Below are 17,702 nucleotides of genomic sequence, written 5' to 3'. Positions count from 1 at the left end.
AAGAGGCTGGAGAGCAGAAGCTTCCACTCCCCTCCAACAAGCTTCAGCAAAGCGTGCCGATCCCCTGTCTCCATCAATCAATTGCAAACGCTCATCTGCCGCCCTTCCAAATTAATTAAGGACTTCCCTGCGCCCACAAATTAATTAATTGGGGCTCAAATGCAATTGGGGTCCCTAATTGGAGCCGAAGCGTGTAAAAGGGATGGATTCATGGAAGGCAAAATCGCACCCCATGGAGGAAAGGTCGCAAAGGAGGATGACCGGCTATAGCCGGTGCACCGGTTGATGACCGCTTTATCCTTCGTCTCCAAAAACATTGCTGAATCGGGCAAAAATATTGGAATCAGATCAATCAACAATCGCTTCCACGCTCCAAGAATTTCGAGCTTTCGATTGGAGCTTCTCAAACTCGATGCATTCTTTCTGTTGAAGTTTACAAATTCTGTATTCATTGCCCTTCTGAATCAAATCGGCATTGCTGCAGCTCGATTGCTTCCCAAATAGCTCGATTTAGGGCTGAAATTCGATCCAGTTAGCTTCTTTTAGGGCTCTCATGCGATCGGATTCGAGTTTTTCGCTCCATTGGATTTGCTCGGCGGTCTCGACGATTGCCTCGGAAGTTTCAATCCGATCCGACGTATTGAATTCAACGGAATTCAGAAGATAGCATCGGATTGCATCTCGCTATCAGTTGCGACGCACGATACTGCGCATGCATTCGCCCTCAAGCTCCTGTACCGGGCGCATCGGTTCGATCATCTGGGTGAAAATCGTTTGCGAAATCTTCCGGCTTGTCATGGATTACTGGATACGTGGATAGGAGAGCTGTCGCTTGCGAGAAGGGTGCCGATTCTTGCAAGTTCCAGTAAAAGAGACCGCACAGTTATAGGGAGGTTGGTTTTTTGGTGAGCGGACAATCCGTGTGTTACCGTTACACACCGTCTGTACAGGAGCCACTCTTTCTAGCAGAGTAACGAATACGAATCGTTGCGTTGCGCGAAGACCATCTCGGGGCTAGCTTTTGATTTTTGTGATATTAAGGAGCTGCTCTGTTTCATCTACTGCCTGGGTGAATTGGAATGGGACGTCCCTTACCATCTGATCTTGCGATGGCTGAATCGGTTCGTCAATCTTCTGTCCTTATTCTTCTTTTCCTCTTTTGCTGGGAGGGTAGGGCGAGGCTGTCTAATAAAGAATGCGGCTGCGCACAAGTGAAAACGATCTAATATCTTTATTGTTCGATTATTTGTATAGTTTTCAAATCGCAGAAGCTTTTATGCTGCAATTATGATGAGTTTTGGAATGCACCTGCATATGTACTTCACGATGCCTTCAGACCCAGGAGACAATTCTCAACCTTGTACTAAGGAAGTTGTCGTTCACCTTCTTCGTTAGCAGGAGGCAAAGGATGTAATCCTTGGAATGCCAGGTCCATGGGCAGAGGAGAACTTTGAATCCAGCGATCACTACACCACAAAAATTGGAGGTCTTCCGGTTTGTTACTCTAAATCCAAAGTTCATCTCCTAGGCCTACATATAATCTAGCATAAGAAGCCAATTGCAGGAAAACAACAAAAGGGCTGTACTTGAAGGACATTGTTTATATTATTCTCACTACAGGGAGAAGGATGCTCTGCATTGTATTGGTTGCTACTTTTCACTCTTGAGCATTTGCTTTGGCATGATGAGCTGAAAAGGGAAGGTGTTGCAGGATTGGCCAATGCCTGCAGAGGAGTTAGACCGTGATTTACTGAAGTGTGGTTTATGTGGGGGAGACCTTGGGCTAGTTGCACAGGTTCTGTTATCGGTGTCTGTTATGTTTTACTGTGAGTTTTATTATTTCGATGAAATTTGTGCTTGCCCTATTACTTCGCTATTATTTTCCTCCTCACTCTGTGTACTTGGTGTCCAAAAACTTGTAGGTCTATGCACCATTGACAGTGGGTGGCCTTCAAATTGATGAACGAACCCTATACGTCTTTGGCTGCCCGTCCACAAACTGTGGCATAAGCCCGCTCAGGTTTGCTGCTAGAATGCTTCGCTTTTTTCATTCCTGTTAAGGAGATGATGCTCATTCTTGTATCATGTTCTTTCCACTGCGTATTTTCTAGCATACTATTCTACAATATTGCCGTTAAATATATTTTTGAACTACATTTCCAGATCTGTCTCTTGATATCTTGCAGCTGGCGTACAATTCGAGTCCAAAGCAATGTAGCATCTGGTTCTTCCCAAAACAGCATCAGAGGGGTAGGATCTAGCACGGAAGCATCAAGCTCATCTGCAACGGAGTTGACAGGGGAAGACTCTAGCGAAGGGGAAAGGAATACTGGATCAGATCAGCATCAACATGGGAGTGAATGGTGGGATGATGATACTTGGGGTGCTGGCACGGGCAGGGAAGATGTTGAACAGGAAGCATTTTTGGCCATGGAGGAGCTGGAAACGGCACTCTTAGAAGCTGGATATGCAGCAGTAACTCCATTTAGAACTCAAGACCTTGTTACTCAACAAGAAATCATAGTAGTTCAAGATGATGTAAGTAACCATGGTGGCGAAACAGTTGATCCTGATTTAGCAGGTAAGACTTATGAAAACTATGACTTGTTTTACATATCATTAAAAGGGCCTCTCATTCATGGGGTTGGTGCTTTAAGCATTTCTTAGCCCAGAGTCCACAAGTGGCTTCAGCTCTCTGATAGTCAATTTATTGGGGGATATGGGGGCACTCTTGCTGTAATTTCTCACTGTAGGCTGAAGTTCATCCAAGCTCCTACTACCACATAGGCAGCATGCCATAGGGTCAGGATGCCCATGACATTCCCTTGGCTGAAGTGGGGCCTCAGGCGTCCTCATACGCTGCAAAGAGATGAGGATAAAATCCTTGGCCACAATGTGCCTTATGGGAGCCCCTTTGCTTGAACTCCAGTGCATACAAGTGTTTATATTTGCCAGTGAACCCGTGAAACAAAATTTGTTAGAAAATAGAGTGGGAGGTTGCTTGCTGCACCTACGCTTCCTGCAGTGGAAGATAAACTAAGACTATGTCCAGGGATCACACAGTCCTAAATTCAAATCCAACTTCTTTCCTTAAAGTGTACTAGTCAAGAGGAGGGGCCAAAAAGGTGATGTGGCAATCAGGTGCACATGCAGCGCGTGTGCCTATGAAAAGGTGTGCTTGTGGAGCAGTGTGAGAATGTGGGAAGTGTGCGCACATGCAGGGTGCGCAATGTGCCTAGCAGCAGGTAATTGTACCTTTGGCACTACCACATGGTAGCCCCTATCTAGCAGCAGGGTGTTGCCTAGATATGGAGCCCTGTGACTCCAGAACTCTTCTCTTACTTTCTTGTGGCGCCTTTAAAACACTCTTAACCTTCATGCTCTCCTAGAGCCTCAGTGGGCTGCGTAGCGGTTCTCTGTGTGACACTCCTTCAGCCTGCTCCTCCTGATGTAGACTTGTAGATGAGTGCTCCGCAAACCTCAGATCTGTTTGCTGCTCTGGAACTGCAGCCAACCTGAGAACCTGTGGGTGATCTGCAGACTTTTCGGCTCAGCTTCTATGTAATCCTTAGCCTCTCTGCTGCCCTGGTAAACAGCCCACAATAGAGGCTTGGTAGAATAGAATGGCCCCAGGGATGGGGGTCCTTTTATAAGGCTGGAATGCCCTGAAAACTGTCTGACCAGGTCACAGACTGGCTCTTTTGTCTTTTTGCCCTGCGACTGGCTGCCATGAGCCGCTGCACCTGTCTGCTGCATGTTTGCAGCCTGCCCTGACCTGCAGAATACCTCCAACCAGCTCCTGTTTGCAGCTTTGCTGCTGTCTCCTGCACATGTATCTACTGCCTGCAGACCTGCTCGAGGTACCTTTGTACAGCCTTGTTCTGACTCTGCAGACCCTGCCTAACTGCCATATGGCAGTTGCACCGGCCCAGCCTGTTTCTTGTGCTGTACATGCTACTAAGGCTGCCCACATGGCAGCTTTGCCTGCTACCATGTGGCTTGCAACCAAAATGTGCAGCTCTCAGACCCTTATGGTACACCTCCCCCATGCTCACCTCATTTGGGGGCTCACAGTGGAGGTGCAACAAGACTGCTCCTAACTAACAGTAAACACTACTAAGTTTAGTAGAATTTGCAGGAGAAAGAAAAGAAAGAAAGAAAGTCTATTAACGTCCACGGAAGACCAAGAAGTCTATGGGACAACATGAAAACCAATTAGTACATCAGCTTAGGGAGGGTAGCTCCCAGGGAGTGCATAAAGCAGCTCCATTTATTTAGAGTACCTACATTATGACTTGGAAAGAAACATAATCGGCCATACATCAGTTTAAGACTGAGAGTCTTTTGGCTTGGATTTAAACTCTTTAATGAGTGCTACGCCCTCACAGTATACTGCCCATTTTCCATCATTCCTTGCAGCCTTGGAGTTAAGTAGTGTAGTTACCTTATGTTTAGGAAAAAGGGTAGGAGAGGAAGATCATGGGCTGGATCCTCAACAGAGACTTGTGAGGGGCTGCACAAGGACAGGAGGAAGTCAATCCTTTTTAGAATTCAGCTGAGTATTCAGCTGAGTATTGAACTCTTGCTGTATATTCTATTTCAGTAATGAAGTACAAGTCATGAATGTATTGCCAAGTACAACTAGAGCCCTTATATAGGTATGGCCTAGGGTAGTACAAAGCAGTATTGCTTATGGGATTACCTCCTAGGATGCCACGTGGCAACTTATGGTATCCCCTAAAAAAAGAAGAAAACACTTACAAGCCAATAAAGGCCTTTCTACTAACTTTTAGCCTAAGTAAAAAGTAACCCTCTGTTACAATCTTTCCTCCTCAAATAGAAATTTGTCCTCAAATTTGAAAAGGCTGTAACCTGGACATCCAATGCTCCTTGTAAACCTGAACAGCTCAATTCTGGTCATATCAGCTGAACATTGAAGTTTCTCAGTCAAATACCTCCCTGTAGGCATGCTGATCTGTAAATGGATCATATAATATTCCCAAGAAATCAAGCAATCCGGTGGAAGAGCTATGCTGTCCAATATAACAGATCTGATTATATAATCCAGTGAGAGACATGCTGATCTGAGAAAGGATAGTGAATGCTGGCTGCAGCTTGTCCATATATGCTATATAGCAAGAGAAAATCAAATCTGCTCATAAAGACTCAATTTTGGCCATAGAATTCAGCTAAGCAATTGAACTGCTCCACAATTGTGGATGGCTGCCAAGGAGACTCCTCATCCAATAGACCTCTCCATTTGATAAGATATTCCATGTAGGACTTGTTCCTCAACACATGATCTCTAAATCCAAGGATCTTCTCAGGTATATACTCAATTTGGCCCTCTTCATCCATAGGAGGTAGCTCTTCCATAACTTGCTCCTTAGGCTCCAAATACTTCTTGAGCCACTAGTGATACATGGAATACCTTGTGTATTCTAGAGGATGGTGGGAGCTCCAACTCATAAGCCACTTCCCCAACTTTCCTCAAAACCTTGTAAGGTCCATAATACCTATGAGCAAGTTTAACATTGGTATTACCTTTCAAAGAAGCATGCCTAGACTTATGTAATCTGAGAAATACATAATTCCCTTCTTCAAAATGAAGATCTCTTCTATGCTTATCAGCATAATCCTTCATCCTTGCTTGGGCCCTTACCATATTATCTTTACATTGCTGTAATAGAGCAGTCATGTGAGCCAAATCATCCTTGGCTTGCTGGCTTGTCAATGCTTGATCAATAATGGTTGATGAGATATGAGCTTTATAGCCAAACATGGCTTCAAAAGGGCTCATACCAATTGAAGTATGCTTGGTGGTATTATAACAAAATTCAGCTAGATGCTGTTGAGAATCAGCATCTCCAGGAGTGGCCAGCCCCCATGCAGCAAGGGGGGCCAGAGGGGGTAGGCTGGCCGACCAGCTGGTCGGCCCAGTTGGCCTGACCGACCAGGCTGGTCGGTTCAGCCAGACTGGCCGACTCCCCCCCTGGCCTGCCCTATAAAAGGGCCTCCTTCCCTTCACTTCCTCTATCACTTCTTCCAGCAGCTCCTCTAGGCTCTTGTCTTCAGCCTACTCCTGGCCATCTTCACCGGAGCCTCCCTTCAGCTGTTCTGTTGGCTGTCCACGCTCCCTCTGCAGATCTTCTGGTGCAGCTCCTCCAGCCTTCTTGCTCCAGGCTCCTCCTGCCTCCTCGTTGCAGGCCCCTCCAGCCTTCTTGCTCCAGGCTCCTCCTGCCTCCTCGTTGCAGGCCCCTCTAGCCTTCTCGCTCCAGGCTCCTCCTGCCTCCTCGCTGCAGGCTCATCCAGCCTGCGTGCTCCACGCTCCTTCAGCCTCCTCGCTCCAGGCTCCTTCAGCCTCCTCGTTGCTAGGATCCAGCCTCCGTGCTCTCAGGCTCCAGCCTCCTTGTGCCCAGATCCTCTGCTCCAGTTCAGCCCCTTCTGCAGCTCCTGTTTCTCATCCTGTTCAGGACTCCTTGTATTACAGTTGCTGCCCTGGTTTATGGGCTAAGTTACAGCAGATCTGTTTGTGGCACATCTTGTTGTCTCTAGTATTCTCTGTGTGATTCTGTAGCTTCAGTTTGCTTACATCTTCCGCTGCCACTCTTTACATGGTATCAGAGCACTAGGTGCTCCCCATCCTCTTGGTTACTGAAGCATCCACCAACACCTGGGTGATTTCTTCTATGCATCTCTCTTGCTGGTCGGCAGCCTATGTTCCTCCTGCCTCTGTGATCAGCCCGTTGCCTTCTCCTCCTGCCCCGAGATCGGCACCTTGGTCACTTCTCCCTATGGTTGGCTTTTACTGCAGGCTCCTAGTTTTCTGGTCGGCATCTTCCTAGGCACATGTTTTGTTGGTCGGCAGTACCTCTTGTGCACCAATTTTAGTCGGCATCCATCTTGCCCCTGAATCCAGGTACATCTGTGACCTCGACAGCTTCTCTAGCATCTCCTACTCCAAGGCACCAGTCGGCATCTTGAAAATCGGTTTTGTGAATTTATATTTTGAAAATTTGCGCCCGTACCCCGGACTATCAATAGCAGCCTACTGCTTCATCAAGAGCCTCTCCCCCCCTTCCTTCATCGCGCATCGGGTCGGGTCCCGTCTTCACCCGTACGACTTTATTAAGGGGTTCCTGGCAGAATTTATTGGCTCTTGATTTTTGGGTTCGATAGTTCTCTGTTTGGTATTGAAACACATGGGGGACCTCAGCCACTCAAGAAATCATAAAGTCCTATCTAAAAAGTACGGATCTCCATCCTTCCCCACTTCTCCGAAACTCAGAAGTTTGATGGTACTAACTATGACACCTGGAAGGATAACATCGCCGCAGTTTCAGAGGGGGACAGACATCCTCTTCTCCATTTACTCTCTCGTACAGGTTCCCATCTACCGGATTCTCTTCACCGACAAACCTTCCTCATTTGCACTACACTCCGAGTCTTGGATTGTTTCTTTACATGGCCCCAACCGGAAACATACTCTCGAGGGGGACTCTCCCGTTCACCATCCTTCAACAGTCCGGCTCGTCATCGACAGTACCAGCTTCTTGCGGACTCACCCAGCTCCCTGCTTCTTCTCTGGCTACTTAACACTCGACTGGATCTCGGCTTTTCTGTCGGCACCCTCAGTACCTTCATGCAAACCTCTTCGCTTTCTCATTGGCAAGCTGCTCGACGTCTCCTCCATCTTCAGGGGACCTCTACTTTCGGGATCTTATATACTGCCGGTGGTTCCTCTCCTTCCCCGCTCACTCTCCGAGGTTGGAGTGACTCCGATTGGGCTGGCGACCCCAATTCTCGCCGCTCTACCATTGTGCTCCTATTCAGCACCACTTCCGACAACGTCGCCGACATATTTACCAAATCTGTTTCTCCTCCCCTTCTCCAACGTCATACCAGCTCTCTGGGTCTTGTGCCACACCCTGGAGCTGAGAGGGGGTGTTGAGAATCAGCATCTCCAGGAGTGGCCAGCCCCCATGCAGCAAGGGGGGCCAGAGGGGGTAGGCTGGCCGACCAGCTGGTCGGCCCAGTTGGCCTTACCGACCAGGCTGGTCGGTTCAGCCAGACTGGCCGACTCCCCCCCTGGCCTGCCCTATAAAAGGGCCTCCTTCCCTTCACTTCCTCTATCACTTCTTCCAGCAGCTCCTCTGGGCTCTTGTCTTCAGCCTGCTCCTGGCCATCTTCACCGGAGCCTCCCTTCAGCTGTTCTGTTGGCTGTCCACGCTCCCTCTGCAGATCTTCTGGTGCAGCTCCTCCAGCCTTCTTGCTCCAGGCTCCTCCTGCCTCCTCGTTGCAGGCCCCTCCAGCCTTCTTGCTCCAGGCTCCTCCTGCCTCCTCGTTGCAGGCCCCTCTAGCCTTCTCGCTCCAGGCTCCTCCTGCCTCCTCGCTGCAGGCTCATCCAGCCTCCTCGCTCCAGGCTCCTTCAGCCTCCTCGCTCCAGGCTCCTTCAGCCTCCTCGTTCCTAGGATCCAGCCTCCGTGCTCTCAGGCTCCAGCCTCCTTGTGCCCAGATCCTCTGCTCCAGTTCAGCCCCTTCTGCAGCTCCTGTTTCTCATCCTGTTCAGGACTCCTTGTATTACAGTTGCTGCCCTGGTTTATGGGCTAAGTTACAGCAGATCTGTTTGTGGCACATCTTGTTGTCTCTAGTATTCTCTGTGTGATTCTGTAGCTTCAGTTTGCTTACATCTTCCGCTGCCACTCTTTACAGATGCAACCATTGATCCCAAGATGCTTGGGTCTCAAAGCAAAAATGCCTTAGATACTCTTCCAACCAGCGGTTAACGATTCAGAAAAGCCTACAATCAATGACAGATACTACAGGTAGCTCATCGGATCTCTTATATATCTGACAATCACACGGCCAGATATTTGTTATGCAGTAAGCTCACTAGCACAGTTTATGGCAAATCCAAAACAGTCTCATTGGAATGCAGCGAAAAGAGTCTTGAGATATATTAGAGGTACAAGATAGTTTGGGATAGAATACAGAGAAAGTCATCCACGGTTGCATGGATACTGTGACAGTGACTATGCCGGAGATCATGAGACCAGGAGATCGACACAGGGATGTGCATTTTTCCTTGGTCAAGGTGCTATATCATGGTTGTCAAACAAACATCCAACTGTTTCTTTGTCTTCAACTGAAGCAGAATATAGAGCACCCACTACAGGTGCATGTGAGGCTATATGGCTCAGAAGACTATTGTCGGAAACACGGCCAGATATTTGTTATGCAGTAAGCTCACTAGCACAATTTATGGCAAATCCAAAACAGTCTCATTGAAATGCAGCCAAAAGAGTCTTGAGATATATTAGAGGTACAAGATAGTTTGGGATAGAATACAGAGAAAGTCATCCACGGTTGCATGGATACTGTGACAGTGACTATGCCGGAGATCATGAGACCAGGAGATCGACACAGGGATGTGCATTTTTCCTTGGTCAAGGTGCTATATCATGGTTGTCAAACAAACATCCAACTGTTTCTTTGTCTTCAACTGAAGCAGAATATAGAGCACCCACTACAGGTGCATGTGAGGCTATATGGCTCAGAAGACTATTGTCGGAAACAGATTACTTTGATGAGTCAAAGCCAACAACAATATACTGTGATAATCAATCGGCTCAAGCATTGGCCAAGAATCTAGTATATCACTCCACGACAAAGCACATTGATGTCAGAGAACACTTCATCAGAGAAAGAGTGTTACTTGGTGACATCACACTACAGCATTGTGATAGCAAAGAAAATGTTGCAGATATCTTTACCAAACCACTCGGTAAAGAGCTATTCGAGAAACACCGACTAGCTCTTGGTTTGACGCAGAGGAAGGACATTCCCATTAAAGGGGTGTGATGGAATGTAATGCTCAGTCCTTCTTCGATTCCCCAGAATCATCATCTTGAGGGAAGGCCTACTTCATGATGTTGATCTTGAGGGAAGGTGTTGAGAGTTTACGCTCAACATCATGTGATCATGTGTGCATAGCACCATCACGTGATCATATGTGCATAGCACTAACCTTATAGAGTGCTATAAAGGAAAGGGTTAGATCCCCTAACCCTAACCCTAAAAGGGTTTGTATATATTCTATTTTTTCAACTAAATGTAGTCTAGAGTTAGTCATTTGTGGTGTCCTCTCTAGCTGTGCCCTCTCTCCTCATCTCCACTCTTCTCCTCTCCCCTCTTCATATTTTGTCAAGGAGATGAGTGAAATTCTTGCAAGATTAGCAGATTATAGGAGGAATTTTTAGTAAGAAATATTCTATCATTATACCACAAGAGCCTATTGTGCAACTTGAAATTGGGATATTGCTGACAGTGAGGATCTTGCAAGTCTTGGAACATAGCAGATGCTTGAGGATCATTGAGATACTCTTCTTGAATGCCATGGATCCAATCTTTATAAACCTCAGTAATAGATGATAAAGTACAAGCCCATATCTTGGAAAGAGAATCTGCCACAATATTTTCTTTGCCCATCTTGTAATCTATGTCAAAGTCATAGTTTTGCACAATGGATAGCCATCTCCTTTGCTTGGGTGATAGAGAAGACTGAGATAGAAAATATCTGAGAGTCTTCTGATCAGTCTTGACCTTGAAATGGCTGCCATAAATGTAGTGGTGCCACTTTTGTTAGAAAATACCCAACAGAGGGTACACGCAGCGGAAGACTTATAGTAATGCCCAGGAGCTCACACAGTGTGCGGTGTGGGTGTGGAATCACAGACTTCTTTACTTATGTGCATACAATAGGTGTGCAGACTCATCAATAGACAATGAACCAACCACATAGAGAAACCACCAAAATATATATTTCCATCCACAACTATGGACACAATACAAAAGAGACAGATCCAGAGTCCCACCAATGATGTGGTCCTCTGATCTTCCCACAAGGTCCTTCTCCTATCTGCTGGCTATCTCTAGACTCGAGTCCGCATGCTCCACCTCAGCTTCTGTAGACTTTCCGTCCAGATCCCTTCCACCTTGCTGTCTTTGCACCAGCCTAGGTGGGCAGCACTCTTTGCTAAGTCTGCAGCTCCTGTGTGCTCCCTTTACCTCCTGCGATGAGGCCTAAGGCAAGCTCCCTGCTGCTCCTTTCTGCTGGTACTTGTGCTGCTCCAAGTGATGATTGAGTGAGGCCCAATGGCCTCTTTATATAGGCCCCAAGGGGGCTGGCAAAAAACCGACCAGCCTGCTATAGACTGGCCGACCAGACTGGCCGACCAGTCTGTGGCTGGTCCAGCCCTAAAAGGGCACACCCCCCAGGGCTTTTGGCCCAAACTTCCAGGGTCTTTTGGCCCTCCATTCAAGGCAGGTATCCAGCCTATAAAAGGCCTGCCTCCTGCCCACTGACAGCCACAGTTCCTGCTGCATATCTGGGCCTGCACATCCTGCCATATCTGTGCCTCTGCCAGGCCCTCTTCCCAGCCACATGTCCTGCGCCGTGCACTGCTGATATCATCGCGCCCTGCCAGGTCAGATCTAGGGCTTGCTGTCCCCGCCTTCTGCTCCTTCCACAGGTTCCGTCCTTTGCAGCTTTCTTCTCTTGTGAGGTGCTGCCCATGTGGCAGCCCCCTCTCTCTTTCTTCTCTGGGCATCTTATGCCCTAGGTCTCCCTCCCCCACACTCTCCTCATTTGGGGGCTTACAGATGGGGAGGTGACCTTTCCAACAACTTTTTGATTGCATAAAGTATTGCCAGCATCTTTTGGTGATAAATGTGGAAACTTGACTCCTTGTCATCCAATTTCCGACTTTCAAAGGCAATAACTCCATGACTCTGCTTGAGAACAGCTCCAATGCCCCTTCCACTAGCATCAGCCTCAATTATAAAAGGTTGAGAGAAATCAGGACATACCAAGATAGGCGCTGAAGTTAATGCCTCCTTTAATGCTTCAAAGCTCTTATTGGCACTGTAAGACCATTGGAAAGCATTCTTTTTAGAAGATCAGTGAGAGGAGCTGCCAATTTGGCAAAATGCCTTATAAAGCTTCTATAAAATGATGCTAGACCAAGGAACCCTCTCAGCAAGGCCAATCCTTTACACACTTTACCTTGCTGGGATCCACCTTAATGCCACTACTGCTGACAATATGGCCCAAATATTCCACTTCTTCAGCCATGAAAGTGCATTTACTCAACGGGTGTGTCCTCAATACTTCCAATACTTGCTAGACATGCAATAAATCCTCTTCTTTCATTTTGTTGTAGATCAATATATCATGAAAGAATACCAACATAAATTTATAGAGGAAAGGCTGCAATACCTTGTTCATTAGGGCTTGGAAAGTTGCAGGTGCATTGGTTAGAGCAAATGCCATCACTTTGAATTGATAAAGTCCACGTTCTGTCGTGAAGGCAGTTTTATGTTCATCTCCCTCCTTCATCCTTATTTGATGATAGCCTGACCTTAGGTCAATCTTTGTGAAGTACTTTGCCCCCTCTAAGCTCATCCAGTAGATCATCAATTCTAGGGATAGGAAACCTATTCTTAATTGTCATTTGCAAGGGCTTTCCACTGATGTAAGAAGCCCCAAATTCTGAGCACTTCGAAAATCAGGGTTTCTCTGAGCTTGCCATGTGGCAGCTCACAACAGAGAGCACTTCTGCTGAATTTTTGCAGAGAGGTAGGCCCTAGGCTCAAGAGTAGATGCTCCAAATTTCAAAGTGATTGGACAAAGAATTTCCCACAGATTCCCACGAAAAGTGCTCTGATACCAATGCAACAAGACTGCTCCTTACTAAAAGTAAACACTATTAAGTTTAGCAGAATTTGCAGGAGAGTTAAGTAGTATAGTACCTTATGTTTAGGAAAAAGGGTAGGAGAGGAAGATCATGGGCTGGATCTTCAACAGAGACTTGTGAGGGGCTGCACAAGGACAGGAGAAAGTCAATCCTTTTTAGAATTCAGTTGAGTATTGAACTCTTGCTGTATATTCTATTTCAATAATGAAGTACAAGTCATGAATATATTGCCAAGTACAACTAGAGCCCTTATATAGGTATGGCCCAGGGTAGTACAAAGTAGTATTGCTTATGGGATTACCTCCTAGGATGCCACGTGGCAACTTATGGTATCCCCTAAAAAAAGAAGAAAACACTTACAAGCCAATAAAGGCCTTTCTACTAACTTTTAGCCTAAGTAAAAAGTAACCCTTTGTTACAGGAGGTGACCTAGATAAACTCAATCCCCTCTCACCGACCCACCATGGACGGTGGGCCAATACCATAAGTTGATGCAAATGCTCCATTAGGTCCGATGGAGAGCACTTTGGACGAAGTCAGAGAGAAAGAAAGATGTATTAACGTCTGCAGGAGGCCTTATGGGCCTCACAAAAAAAGGATAAACACCAACATCAGTTATAGACTGAGAGTCTCTTGGAAGTGCATATACCCACTCCCAAAGTTAGCTATGATACACTACGCAAGATAATCGGCCTGCATTACATCAGTTTAAGACTGAGGGTTGGTTTTGAAGTCTTTGATAATTGCTCTTCCATCTCTATAGACAGCCCATTTTCCTTCCTTGCGAGCGTCCTTCACTTTGCTCATTTCTATAGTTTTCATCTTGAGCTGAGTTTGGTTGAGCTTCTTTGAGATCCATATCTTGGTACCTCTCTGAGAAATAAATTTTTTTGGAAAAAAATCTGTTGCCTTTTACAACTCTAAACTCTAAGAGCCTTATGCAAGGGGGGGGGGGGGGGGGGCGGGGGGGGGGGGGGGTGTGTGTGTGTATGGCGAGGCTTCTAATCTTCTAAGTCAAAATATATCTTATTTGTTGGAAAAGTTATCATGAGAAACCCACTCGTGAGGAGGATGTGATGCCGAGGAGTAGAACTGGTGGGAGTGCTTTGTCACATTTTTTGCTCTGCACTTACCTGTTTGTGGATGCAGACAATTAATGGCCTAGAAAGATATCCTGCAGCATGCTTAGGATTTAGGGGATATTGTTATACGAGTGATTTTTTTAATGAAAATATGTTTTTTAATTAAAAACATATTTTTAATTAAAATATGTTTTTGGAGGATGAGTTTGGGAATGTTCCTGGATTCATCTAGGTATATGCTTCTGCCGTATTAGCGGACATGCAAATTTCACCTTGTGAAGTTTTCGTCCAAGTTGCGGCCTGCTGGTATTGTGATAATTCTTTCTATCTTAAATGGTGCATTGCCCTATCAGCTAGATTTAGATTTAGATGCTCGTTGGGGAGAGACTAAAATGAAAATGTTTAGACTTCACAAGCAGTTGTAGCTTGAATGAAGAGATTTTGGACCACCTTTTGATTAGCCTTCTCCTTTAGTGCTAGCCTTCATCATGGCTGAGTCTGCCCTTCACCTCCGGAGTGCCGACAGAAACTCAGTACGAAGACTTTGTATAAATGGATGCTCAAGTATGTGTGGGTGTGTGGATTTGTATGTGTGAGAGCATATTTTTATACTATGGTCTACACCCACTGTTGGGCGCTGAGGACGTCAGTGGGGATGTCATAGTAGCTAGTCCCTACTATGCATGATGGAGTTTATGGTTTTCAACCTTGTGAGTGACTATCATGAGATTGAAACTGCACTATGTTGTGTTTTTAGAGGATGAGTTTGGGGATGTTCCTGGATTCATCTAGGTATATATGTTGATATGGAAGTATCGTCACAAGGAAATTGAAACGAATGCATGCACAGATTTATTGAAGTACTCAAAAGTGGTCATGGGCAAGCAAAAGATCCTTATTAAGTGAAGTACGAAGACCTTTGTATAAATGGATGCTCAAGTATGTGTGGGTGTGTGGATTTGCATGTGTGAGAGCATATGTTTATACTATGGCCTACACCCATGTTGGGTGTTGATGGCATCAGTGGGGATATTATAGTAGCTAGTCCCTGCTATGCGTGATGGAGTTTCAACCTTACGAGTGACTATCATGAGATTGAAACTGCACTATGTTAAGTTTTTTAGAGGATGGGTTTGGGCAAGTTCCTGGATTCATCTAGATGTGTTGCTGCACTAGGTGGAGATTATGCAATGCCGATAGAAATATGAAACTCATCTAGCCGTATTTCGTGTGCAGAGTTTTACTGACTAAAATAGTACACTGCCAAGCTGTCTTAGCTTTGCAGGATCTGTCTTGGGTCTTCCATTTAGTTTGTTTCAAGATGATCATAAGGACAAAGGGTGGGAACTGTGGGTCAGGCTAAAGAGGTTATACTTTCAAGCCTTGGCCTGTGGATTTCAAACTATTTGCTCAGTATATGCTGTATTCTTGAGACGCCTTGGTGCTGAGATGCTTGGTAGCAGCTTTTGGACGTCGGATATTATATGTGATTCTTCCTTTTTAAAAGTAGATATGCTGTTCTAATGCTTTATCTTAGAAAGATACGAAAGGTGTTCCTGTTGCCAGCAGCAAGGGAAGGTTTCCACCTTTCCTGTTGCCAGCAAGGGAAGGTTTCTTGCATACCTGATCAAAAGTTTCGTGTTACTGCTTTTCACAGTGCTGCCATGTTTCTATGTTTATTCTCAAAAAGAGTCACATCCTTCTCGTGGAAGCCGAGCAGTTTCAGCGTTGCAAACTACAGAGCATTTAGAGGAAGGAGAAAGAGATTCTGTTATTGGAGGGGAAGAGGCTTGGGAAGGAGAAGAGTATGAGCATGACAGGGCTTTGTCAGCAGATCGAACATATTTGAAGTTCAAGAAAAGATTGGACTGTTACCCGGAACAATGCTTCAGGTTTCAATCATGTTATCAGTTACAATCAAATAATGCAGGAAAGGGGAGTTGGAACTTGGGAATTCTAATACATGCTCCATGTTTCCTTTCAGATATTGCTTCAGAGGAAGTCCTTTATGGGCGAATAAAGACAGAGGGGAACCTGGTGTTTGTTCACTATGTGGAGGACCTAGGGTGTATGAAATGCAATTGATGCCACCTCTTCTCTATTATTTGCAGCAAGCTTGCAAGGATCTTCCCTCCACAGCATACTCACCGAATGATTGGGAATGGCTTACTTTGATAATTTTTACATGTGCACAGGTATAAATATGTAAGCATGTATACTTCTCCAGTCGTATACACATGATCGAGTTAGATGCTTTCCTTTCTTCAGTGATACATCCTTGATGCAGCTTCTTTTTGTCTCATGAGCAGAGCTGTACACCATCTCTTTCTTCGAGCAGTGGAGGTGGGCATAATGGACACACAAAACCATGGATTGTTATTGAAGAGGCCACCATTCTTCAGTATGAAACTTGATTAAACTCCATTCAACCCATAGATGTTCGAAGAATATCTTGCCGATGCACACCTAATCTCTGATGCATTTTTTCTTTGATTATTTACTGGCTTGTGTCATCTTTGTACTTGAATACAAGCACAGTAAGTAACAGAAGTACATGTTGCTCCTTTTTACTTGTTATGTTTACAACTTGTCAAAGACTCATTCCAGGTAATAAAATCAAAATTAGGTCCTTTTGATTGAATTTTAGGAAAGATCAAAGGGCTTCTTTCCCATGGATGGATTCCCCTGCTTTTGTGGGGCATTTTTTGCACTCATTTTGAATTTTTTGTTTTTGATGTCTCTGATTTTTACTATTTTCTGATCTTTTTGGGTAGTCATACATGTTTTCTTGGCTCTTAAGGGTATTGAGCACATCCAAAGTTTAGGAAAGTTGTCTTTAAAAGGTAGTTAGAAGCCAATATAGCTGCATGTTTGAGGCCTCATTGTAACTGTAGGGCTTTTCTGGAGTACTTGACTAGAATGGCTAACTCATTCGCACGGCAACATGCACTGCTGTCTTAGCAGATGCCCAGCATTTGTGTGGTGGATATGCTTTAATAGTGTGCATTCCTGCTAACTCAGTTTTTGAAGTCTTTTGAAATTTAAAGGGACTAGCTAAGAGAAATGGATTGTAATTCGATTTGTCATGTCCATCTTTTCAGGTGAATTTATTTGGAAAGGTGGCAGAATGCATCTGCAATGCTTGGAATATCCTGGAATGCATGTCAAGGATGGCGTGTGTAATTAGAACTGAGGGGACTGCAAACTAGAGATGCCATGGTACTAAGCCATGATATTCTCATAAATATTTTGTATAATGGGCTCAACTGGTTGGGTGGGAAGGGCAATAACATTGTGATAAGAGTGAAGAGAAGGGAGCAATGGCGTGTAAGCTCATTCACATGCAAACTTACAAGGTTCACACAATTATAAGAGTCACACGCTTTCAAGAAATCAACTAAAGAGTACATACTCGAGATCATTAACCTGTTTTAAATAAGGCTCTCTAGGTATGTGAAAAACTTCTTCTAGACAGAACATGGATGCAGTAAACTATCGTAGGGTGGAGCCCAAACATCAATAATATAGTGTTTTGGCTTGAAAGACGCAAAAGAGCTAGTCATTGTTTAGACTACCAAACTTTGTAACTGAGTGAAAGGCTAAAATTTTCTAATCATTATTTTTGGACTAGAGAAGAGTTCCTCCCAAAGAGGTAGATGCCAAATGTATTGTAGAAAATATGAAAATGTCATTTGAAACTTGTGTTAGAACATAATACTCATACAAGGCTACTGGCAAATTTGAAATGATCTCAATAGCTAAAACATTCAAGATGGCCATTTGTTGTTGCAATGTTTGTGTATACCATAAATTGTGGTTTTGATATGATATGTAAAAAGCCTCATATTTGCAATTCTCGTACAAA

At 45.1% G+C, this 17,702-nt stretch overlaps 1 protein-coding gene across 2 annotated transcripts; it reads left to right on the top strand.

Annotated features, from left to right (window-relative positions):
• Window positions 1–320: 320 nt before the first annotated feature.
• On the top strand, window positions 321–17,422 carry LOC147897139 (programmed cell death 2 C-terminal domain-containing protein). Of its 2 annotated transcripts, XM_087381884.1 has the most exons (9): window positions 321–1,121; window positions 1,399–1,494; window positions 1,712–1,795; window positions 1,923–2,020; window positions 2,187–2,581; window positions 15,495–15,729; window positions 15,822–16,032; window positions 16,147–16,238; window positions 16,939–17,422. In XM_087381884.1, the coding sequence occupies exons 1-9, from the start codon at window positions 1,080–1,082 to the stop codon at window positions 16,940–16,942; spliced, it is 1,257 nt and encodes a 418-aa protein (XP_087238010.1). In that variant the 5' UTR covers window positions 321–1,079; the 3' UTR covers window positions 16,943–17,422. The 2 variants fall into 2 exon arrangements, with proteins under 2 accessions (XP_087238010.1, XP_087238009.1); XM_087381883.1 differs by lacking the exon at window positions 16,939–17,422 and having other exon boundaries at window positions 16,147–16,519.
• The last annotated feature ends 280 nt before the right edge of the window (window positions 17,423–17,702 follow it).

The sequence above is a fragment of the Dipteris shenzhenensis genome, chromosome 11, assembly GCF_047967505.1.
Source record: "Dipteris shenzhenensis isolate YYH24624 ecotype China chromosome 11, Dip_SZ_1.0, whole genome shotgun sequence".
Taxonomy (NCBI): Eukaryota; Viridiplantae; Streptophyta; class Polypodiopsida; order Gleicheniales; family Dipteridaceae; genus Dipteris; species Dipteris shenzhenensis.
Note: the sequence above shows the minus strand (reverse complement) of the source record. Positions and strands in the feature narration are given on the sequence as shown.